The following is a 10,195-nucleotide window of genomic DNA, read 5'->3' as shown; positions in this document are numbered from 1 at the left end:
TCCAGGAGTCCCCTTTGAAGAGTCTCAAAGTAGTGTGACCCAGCAGAGCCATGCAGCCACTAGGATACCCTACAGCTAACCAACTGCCCAGTCTTTACAAAGACCTCTGGGACAAAGTTGGACTGGAACGATAGCACAGCGGGTAGGGCGTTTGCCTTGCACGTGGCTGACCCCGGTTCGATTCCGCCGCCCCTCCCGTAGAGCCCAGCAAGCTACCGAGAGTATCCCGCCTGCATGGCAGAGCCTGGCAAGCTACCCATGGCGTATTTGATATGCCAAAAAATAGTAACAATAAGTCTCACAATGGAGATGTTACTGGTGCCCGCTTGAGCAAATCAGTGAACAATGAAGGACAGTGCTACAGTGCAGTGCTACAGGACAAAGTCAGAATAAGTGGGAACTACAGAGTGAGTGGATCATGGTCTTTTTTTTTTTTTTCTTTTTGGGTCACACCAGGTGATGCACAGGGATCACTCCTGGCTCATGCACTCAGGAATTATCCCTGGCGGTGCTCAGGGGACCATATGAGATGCTGGGAATCGAACCCGGGTCGGCCGCGTGCAAGGCAAACGCCCTCCCCGCTGTGCTATTGCTCCAGCCCCCTGAATGAGTGGATCACGTGGGACGCTCCGCTTTCACAGTTTCTGAATTTAGCTTCTCAGCTTTTCCTTCCTGGTTAAAATAAATCAATGATTAAAAAGTTAAAAAGTAGACATATTCTAACTTACCAGGCAAGAATAATTTTGCTTGACTCCTAGTATAGCGATAACACCAGTGACAAGGAACTGTAGAAAGAAAAACACATTTATCTGTGAGATAGTAAATCCTCTTATTGAACCTGGAAACTTTTTTTCCCCACAAGAAATGGTGATGTGTCTATATTTAGCTGGTTTCAGCTTTCCTCTTAAAATGCTGTACTTCTGTTTTTTTCTGGAATAACTCTGAGACTATGTCCTTTTCGATCTCCCCAGATTCTACACACACCCTTAATTTCTCGTACATACAAAATTCATGCTCATAAACTTTTGCATTGGTACTTCTGATTTTTGTACTTCTTATTTTTGTGAAAGAACTCTGAGACTATGTCCTTTTGTACTTCTGATTTTTCTGGAATAATTCTGAGATTTATGTCCTTTTGTATCTCCCTGGACACTACACACTTTTTTTTTTTGGTGCATACTAAATTCATGCTTATAAACTTTTGTTGTTGTTGTTGTTCTGTTGACTTCTGGGCTCAGTGCTCATTCTCTCCTCATGGCCAACCTTTCATTTGGAGGTGAGATGCAGGGGTGGGGTATGCACAGTGGTGCTCCGTACATACTCCTGCCTCTGTGCTCAAGGCTCACTGCTGGTAGGGCTCAGGGTACCATATGTGGTCCTGGGAATCGAATCCATGGTTAATCGCATGCAAAGCAAGTGCCCTATGCACTGTAATATTTCTCTGGCCCTCAACAACATTTATTTATTAATTTATTGGGGTTTTTTTTTGCCACATCTTGCAGTGCTTAGACCTTATTCCCGGCTCTGAACTGCTCAGAGATCACTCCTGGTGGGCTCAGGGACTCCATAAGATGCCAGGGATGGAATCTGGGCCTGCTGCATGCAAGGCAAGCATCCTACCACCTGTACTAATAGCTCCAGACCCTCAACAGCATGTTTTCAATCTTACCCCCAATCACCACCGCCTTTTGCCACTCTCCAATCAACCCACATATTTCCATCTAAAATGCAACAGGAAACTAATGTCTTTGGCTTGCTGGTTACTTGAATCAGAGTAAACTTTAAGATGAGGTTCCCAAGGGAATTGGGATTGGGGGGGTGAGAGGGATGCTGGGTTCATTGGTGGTGGAGAATGGGCACTGGTGAAGGGATGGGTTCTTGAACATTGTAGGAGGGAAACATGAGCACGAAAATGTATAAATCTGTCACTGTACCCTCATGGTGATTCACTAATTTAAAAATAAATTAATTTAAAAAATTAAAAAATAAAATTATTTTGTGTACCTTAAAAAAAAGAACGGTGTTTTAAATTATCAACACAAATAAATGATCAGTATTAAGTATGCATTCTGTAAAAAATTAAATGGTAAAAGTGAAGTTATTATCTCAGATTAATGGTCGAAGAAATGTAAATATCAAATTAAACAATCAATGTAGACCTTTTTAAAAATAGAATTAAAGGTTATACATGCATAAAACTCTGGGAAATGCCTGGCTTGTGGCAGACATTTAACATTTGGCAGCTTACTGCTATTATCATAGAGTGGAGTGTACACAGTCAAGTAATTTAGGATTTTTTGTCTTTTAAACTTCCTGCTGGTATATCTCCTAAGGCACAGATATCTTTGTTATCTTTTGCATTCTGCTCATGATGTCTTTTCTAAGACCAGCACAGTGTGAAATCTATCTATGGACAGATTTTTTTCCTTTAGTCTCAGCTATTCCTTACCTTGCAATGATTATTATTCTAACAAAACAGTAGTAGGAGAATAAAAAAAATTATCCTCAACTGATGGATTCTTACTAAATTTGTCTAATCTCTATTTTCTATTATGGCTAAATAACATGCATGTAATTTTTCATAAACTTTATTAAAAATAAAGTATTTGAAATATATAAATAGAAAAGAATGAGGCCCCCAAGAACCAATGAGCAAGTTGCAAATTAAAATGGAGAGTAAGCCTTTCCGACGGTGACCCCTCCCCACAAGGACATGCCTCTCGCCAAGGACCTCCTTCACCCCTCGCCGGAGCAGGAGAAGAGGAAGCACAAGAAGAAGCGGCTGGTGCAGAGCCCCAACTCCTACTTCATGGACGTCAAGTGCCCAGGATGTTATAAGACCACCACCGTCTTCAGCCATGCACAGACCGTGGTTCTGTGTGTCGGCTGCTCCACGGTCCTCTGCCAGCGCACGGGCGGGAAAGCAAGGCTTACAGAAGGATGCTCCTTCAGACAGAAGCAGCACTAAAAGCTCCCTGAATCAGATGAACGGGAAACCATCCCAATAAACACATTTTTTTTTCTTTTTGGGTCACACCCAGCGATGCTCAGGGGTCACTCCTGGCTCTGCATTCAGGAATTACCCCTGGCCATGCTCAGGGGACCATATGGGATGCTGGGAATCGAACCGGGGTCGGCCGCGTGCAAGGCAAATGCCCTACCTGCTGTGCTATCACTCCAGCCCCGATAAACACATTTTGGACATAAAAAAATAAAATGGAGAGTAAACCTTTATTTAAATCCTGTCGTAATTTCCATTTATCTAAATTCTTCAGCTGATTAAATGGAAGGCTTATTAAAAATTGAGTTGATAATGTTATTTTTTATTAATGGAGGAGAGACTTTAGAGTAGTCTACTTACACAGAGGCCGCCCCAGAATGGATACCCGCTGAGGACAGCATAAGAAGTGATTATCTGAATACCATTGCGAGGAACTGTCATTAAGCCCAAAATAATTCCAAGACCAAAGTGCACCAACGCAATCATGATATGGACCGCCTGGGTAAAAGAAAACAAGTATTTGAAATTATTTTTTTTCTTTCTCAGGTATTAGCATTTCAGTAATAGGGTTATCCGCATCATTGCTATTGTCGCTTACTGCTTATTTCTTGTTAACCCCGGCAAGATCCATGGATGTCGCTTTGGGGTACCTCCACAAAGGGCAAAGTCCAGGGAGATTTTGACATGCACTGGAACCAAGATCTCAGCAGGAGGACTTGTATAAAGTAGTTAAGGAGACTCTCTAAGGTGACCCAAGGAAAATTCTTCAGAAAATGCTACTGCTGCTTACATGTGTCTTAGCATCCCTTGATGCAAAAGACTCATAAAGAAATCTTTAACTGTGACCTGATGGCTTTTTAAAAAAAATGAATTGATTCCCAGTAAGAGGGAAAGAATCAGTGTTGAAAAAAACCTCAACTTATTGGACATTAGCTCTGCTGGGTAATACCTATTTTGTTTTTCTTCAGAGACTTAAGAATTAATTATTGGTCTAAATGTGTTCAGTCAAGTACAGTAAAATCCCACAGAGGAGAAAGCACACAAACAGGACATCAATTGGTCACAGTTTTGAAGACTGAAAGTCCATCATCAATAAGAGTCAACCCTGTTTCCTAACACACAACTTCTCACGGTGTCCTCATGTGCAGACGCTAGGGAGCGCTCTAGAGCCTTTTCCAAAAGCATTCACAAAGACTATCTACTCCGCAGCGTCCTCTCACTGTGTGGAAGGGACACAGAGATGAGGCTGCACAGTCGGCAGTGCTAGGAACTACTCCTAGTTCAGTGCTTGAGGTGGTGCTCAGGAAATCATGGCAGTGTCAGAACACAACGCAGGTTAGGCTATATGTAAGACGAGTTAACTTTAACCCTGTATTATCTCACTGATCAAGGCAGGACAGGATTTTAACAGAGGGATTTGGGGACGCAAACATTGACACTATAGCCAGTTTTGTACTCTGCAGTATTTCCAACACATGTGTGGGGCTGGCGGTGTCAGGTTCTGAATGGTCCCATTGGCTCAATGGGGCAGGGGATTTTTTTTTAAAATTCTTTTATTGATTCACCATGTGGAAAGTTACAAAGCTTTCAGGTTAAAGTCTCAGTTATACAATGCTCAAACACCCATCCCTTCACCAGTGCACATATTCCACCACCAAGAATCACGATATACCACCCCCTTCCCCCCACGTCCCCAGCCGGGGCAGGGGATTTTTATCAGTCTAGCAGGAGAAAGATAATCGGGAACACCTCCGCCGCTGAAAATGCTCCTGGTGGAGGGAAATCAGTCTTATTTTTCCTCTTTTAAAATGTTGAAACTTAGACATGTAGCCTCTTATTACAATAAGAGGGCTAGAAGAGTTTATAACACATAAATGATACTAAATAAAATTTATAACATAACAACTAGAATGGCACAGAGACAGTTCAGTTTGGGGGAATTGTTTTGAGTGGCGTGAGGGAGATATGTGAAAGCAAAAGGGCCAATGGTTCTATTGAGGCAAATGAAATCTTCATCTACATGTAGGACATGCTTTTTAGTGCCTATGTATATGAGATCCCAAGTGCTCAAGGTGTTTTTTTGCAAAGTCACAAACTCTCTACAGATACTGTGTGAGAGACTTAGCAGATGAAGTGACCCTCCATTTCATACCTAAGCTTTCCCAGGTGACTCACTTGTAATTACTTTAAGCGTGTCATGATGTTATATTTAGTATGGATTCAACTGTAATAAAATGTTGGCATAACTAATTCAGAGTCAGGATAGAGAGTGCCAGATATTTCCTTTGTAGGTGTGAGATGATGTTAGTAATGTTAGTGGCCCCACAGTTTCAGTACTCTTCATTATTTGAAGAGCACTGAAAATTATTTTTTGTTACCCATTAGAAGATTGCTTGCACGAAAATAAAATAAAGTCAGGCAAAAGTTTATTCGTAGAGGAATTGCTTCCACCTAAAGGATATACAGATTCTCGAGCCATGTTCAGAACTGTTGGAAGATTGGATTTATGAGGTATCATAGATTTCTCATAACAGAAATTTACACTAAAAGTGCCTTGCAAACTCAAACCTTGCATTCTAGTCAAAAGTAGACTTACCCCTAGTGCTTTGCCTTCTTTCTGAAATTGTGTTAATTCTGTATTTGGCATTTCTGTATTTATCGTTCTAGCATCATCTTGTTGGAAGGGTCTGTTAGAAAAGACTCCTTGGGAAATGACGTAGGGATACTGTGCTCTTGAGTCAGCGTAGGGTGAAGATACAGGAACTATAGCATTTCTTCCTGGGTTAAAGGATGGAGAGTTGGGGTAGCTTGCCTGGATTGACATGATGACCTAAGTATCACAAAAGAAGAAAAAATGATATATTTTTTAGTTTCAGAAGAGAACATCTTGTCTATATCTATATTGTACACAAATAGAGGAAAGTAAGTGATCAGATAACAGAAATTGGAAACTAATATAAATAATATTTTTATCTCACTTTGGATTCCTGTACATGATACTGTTTGAAGAAAGCGAAGGAGAATGGGCAATGCATTTATTTTATAATTCTTATTTTACTTTTAAACATTTATATGTGTATACTGATCTTCTACAAGTTTACTGCACCTGAAGAACACCAGAAAGAGAGAAATAGTCAAAGAAATAATCAAATAATCAATGCACTATTCTCTCCCCTCCTAAGAAGCCCACATTCTAATCCAGGAGCAGGCAAATGTTTGGTAGGTTACATGGTAAGGGAGATTAAATTTTCAAATAAAAGTAGGATTAATAAATTTATCTTAAGGAAGGGAACTGTTCCGCCAAAAGAGAAAGGAGAAAAGAAAAAGGAAGATAAGAAAGAAAGAGGGTTTTTGATCGAAGTAAAAGTAGAGAGCTGTGTTGTTGACTTTGACGATATAGGAAAGAACCGTGAGTGGTGGATCCTGGGTAACACTGCATCACTGTATCACTGTCATCCAGGTTGCTCATGGATTTGCTCCAGTGGGCACCAGTAACGTCTCCATTGTGAGACTTTGGCATATGAAATACTGGAAAAACAGAAAACTTGTATTCTTTCCTTGACCTTCCAGAAACAAATGCAACTCAGACAACAACTTGATCTTAAGCCAGTGAAACCGATGTTTGACTTCTGACTATAGAATTATTAAGGTGTGAATCTGTGTGGTTTGAAAACACCATGTTTTGGAAAGTATCATGCTAAGTGAAATGAGTCAGAAAGAGAGAGACAGACATAGAAAGATTGCACTCATCTGTGGAATATAGAATAATAGACTATAAGACTAACGCCCAAGAATAGTAGAAATAAGTACCAGGAGGTTGTCTCCATGGCTTGGAGGCTGGTCTCTCATTCTGGGTAACTCAGGGAAGGGACCACCAAGTAAAATGTGGTTGGAGGTCATGTGGGGGAAGGGTGATGCGGGCTGAATACAGACTAGAGACTGAACACAATGGCCACTCAACACCTTTATTGCAAACCACAACACCTAATCAGAGAGAGAGAACAAAAGGGAATTCCCTGCCATAGTGGCAGGGTGGGGTGGGGGGAGACGGGACTGGGGAGGGGGGGAGGGATGTTGGGTTTACGGGTGGTGGAGAATGGGCACTGGTGAAGGGATGGGTTATCGAACTTTGTATGGGGGAAACATGAGCACAAAGATGTATGGATCTGTAACTGTACCCTCACGATGACTCTCTAATTAAAAATAAACTAATAAAAAAAAAAGAAAACACCATGTTTGTGTGATTTGTTATAGCAGCTAATAGATAACTTATACAGAGGCCAAGGAAACAATCAAATGGTGACAAAAGCATCCGTGATTTTAAGATGTTTGTCAGCATATTTCACAGTACATAACTCACACATGAAAATGGAGAAGCAAAACCACATTTTAAAAACATCTCATTTAAGGGGATAACTTTTAAAATATGGAAATAAATTCTAATTCACAAAAGGTTATTTTAAATAAGAAAAAATCATTTCATACTTTTGATTTGGGAGGCACTTATTTAGTTCTCACTGTTACTGTCATCCTGTTGCTCATCAATTTGCTTGAGCAGGCTCCAGTAACGCCTCCATTACGAGACTTGCTGTTACTGTATTTGGCATATGGAATACGCCACAGGTGGCTTGCCAGACTCTGCCCTGTGGGCTCCATACTCTCAGTAGCCTGCCAGGCTCTCCGAGAGGGGCGGAGGAATCGAACACTGGTCGGCCATGTGAAAGGCGAAAGCCCAACCGCTGTGCTATCGCTCCAGCCCAGGCTCCCTTAAATACAGCATGTCCTTCGGTCCTTTGAGCCATCTCTCTGGCTCCATTTTTCATTTTTTTTGAAATTAAACTTAAATTACCATTCAATGAGATCATTTCAAGTGAAAATGAACCAACTCAACCTTTTCCCTCCCTGGTTTCTCTTTGTCTCTCTATCTCTGTCTCTCTCTCTCTCTCGCTTTCATAATGATTTCTCTTTAGTGTTCGATAGGGGGAATATCCACTGCCTTTGAAAAGACATTGTAGTACACAGTGAAATACATAATATCTAATCCTCTCCACAGCATCAAACCTCCAGAGATAGACAAGCCTTCAACAAAAAAATATGCTACACTCATTGGAATGAGTTATCTCATTTTCCACCACCTAGTTTTTGCTTTTGCCATAAAAATCCTTAGGAAAGTGTCAGGGAAAGTTAATTAGGAAACCAAATGTTATAGGCTTTCCACCGAGCTCTGTGTTCATTTGATTGTCGCATCTCCAACATATATTTGCAGTGTTACTTTGCTTCTTCTCCATGGATTAATATATGTTGGATGGCATAATTTGAGCCTTTTATGTGACACTTTTCAGCATTAGCATTTGGTGTTTGTTTCTTGAAGTTCTATTTACATGGCTTGTAGCAGCTTCTCAACTTTTGCATTTCTCTCCGATTTTCCACTCCTATAGTTTCATTTCTTTCCTCCCTTCCTCCCCTCCTTTTTTTAGCCAATGATGCTCAGGGGTAACTTCTAGCTCTATACTCAGAAATTACTCCTGGTGGTGCTCAGGGGACACCAGAGATAGAACCCGGCTGGCCACATGAAAGGCAAACTTCTTCTTTTTTTTAAAGAAGCTTCTTTTTAAATTAAAAAAAAAAATATCATCATCATCTCATTGATCATCGATTTTCTTGAGCAGTCTCAGTAACGTCTCCATTCTTCCTAGCCTTTAGATTTTAGAATCCTCTCTTTACTCATCTTTCCCAACGGTGCCGCATTGGAGACTCTTTCAGGGTCAGGGGAATGAGACCCATCATTGTTACTGGTTTTGGCAGATGAATACACCACAGGGAGCTTGCCAGGCTCTCCCATGCAGACAGTAAACTCTCGGTAGCTTGTCAGGTTCTCCAAGAGGGAGAAGTAGGCTATAAGATGTCTAGGCTTCCGGGACTTGGTTTTATAGTCTCTGGATGTTGGCCGTTGATGGGATTACACGGCACCACCGGGGGCAGTTTTTGGGTTTCTTTAAGTCACAAGAACAAAATTCCTTCATACACAACCACAATTTTCTATCACTATAGTAATATGACATTTTACCAATTTTAGGAAACATAAAGCAAAAAAAGAAAAAGAAAACTAGGATTACAGACTGGTACGTATCATTTTAGCGACAATCCAGAGTACAAGGGAGTAGAAATATTTATGACTTGTCTACAAGATTTACACAACGTGTTCTGTCTCTAGGGGTTTAAGACCCACAGAGAAATGAGAGTACATTATTTTAAAATTTGCTACTGAAAATTCAAATGTAACAAGTTGATACTTTAATTTGAAATTTTTTTAATTTTTTTAAATTAAAAAATTTTTTTTGCTGAATCACCTTGAGGTACAGTTACAGACTTAGAAACTTTCTGGCCCTTTCGTTTCTGAACTGTCTCTTTTTCTCAGTGTTTCGCTTTCCCCACTTCCTATAGAAATCAAGAATTAGTTTCTCAGCGACAAAAGAGATACTAGAGGGGTTCAGGTGTTGGACTGGTATACAATGATCTTGGTTCGATCTCTCCCATCACATATGGTCACCTGGGCACTGAGGGAGTGACCCCTGAGCACAGAACCAGGAGTAGTAAGCCTTGAGCACATTGAGTGTAGTCTTTAATCTCAGTACTCCTGTTCCTGAAACGAATTTTTTCCAACACAGATAATGGAATGTCATGAACACGGATACCGAAATAACTAGAATAGCATCCCCTCCTGCCCCCAGCCCACCCAGAACGTTAATTTTATGCCCATTGACGAAGAGATAGAAATGTTTCAACGAACTTACTTTATTCCTTTGGCACCCTCTGATTTCCCCTCTCTTCTGCACTCGTTCTGTCTGACTTAGGTAATCACCTGTGTTTTATAGGTACACTTTGCTTCCTAGATATCTCTACTTATTTAATTCCAAAGTCCTTTCACCATAAACTCCCCTTCATGTTTCGCTGGATACACAGGGCTATTAGGGTTTTTTTTGAAAGCGCTGAGTGAATTTTGTACCTTTGTACTGAGACTTTCCTCATGCTCCCAGACAGAAAAGTGCTCATTTTTTTTTCTGTCTCAGCAATTCCGCACTGTCTCAAATTCATTTGTGAAATACCATATTGTATTTTCTTGCCATTTAAATTAGGGGAACGAAATTGGAAAGTGCAGCTGACAAAAATCTAAAAGAGCAAGAAAGAAAACAT

At 40.6% G+C, this 10,195-nt stretch overlaps 1 protein-coding gene across 1 annotated transcript; it reads left to right on the top strand.

Annotated features, from left to right (window-relative positions):
• Positions 1-2,713: 2,713 nt before the first annotated feature.
• On the top strand, positions 2,714-3,011 carry LOC129405679 (40S ribosomal protein S27-like). The gene has a single exon (XM_055142706.1). It carries the CDS (start codon positions 2,714-2,716, stop codon positions 2,966-2,968), a length of 255 nt encoding a protein of 84 aa, XP_054998681.1. The 3' UTR covers positions 2,969-3,011.
• Positions 3,012-10,195: the final 7,184 nt, after the last annotated feature.

Source organism: Sorex araneus, chromosome 6 (assembly GCF_027595985.1).
Source record: "Sorex araneus isolate mSorAra2 chromosome 6, mSorAra2.pri, whole genome shotgun sequence".
Classification (NCBI taxonomy): domain Eukaryota; kingdom Metazoa; phylum Chordata; class Mammalia; order Eulipotyphla; family Soricidae; genus Sorex; species Sorex araneus.
The sequence above is the reverse complement of the archived record's forward strand: the minus strand, read 5'-3'. Positions and strand labels throughout refer to the sequence as shown.

Coding starts and splice junctions, on each gene's coding strand:
- LOC129405679 (XM_055142706.1), top strand. CDS start 2,714: ATGCCTCTCGCCAAGGACCTCCTTCACCCCTCGCCGGAGCAGGAGAAG.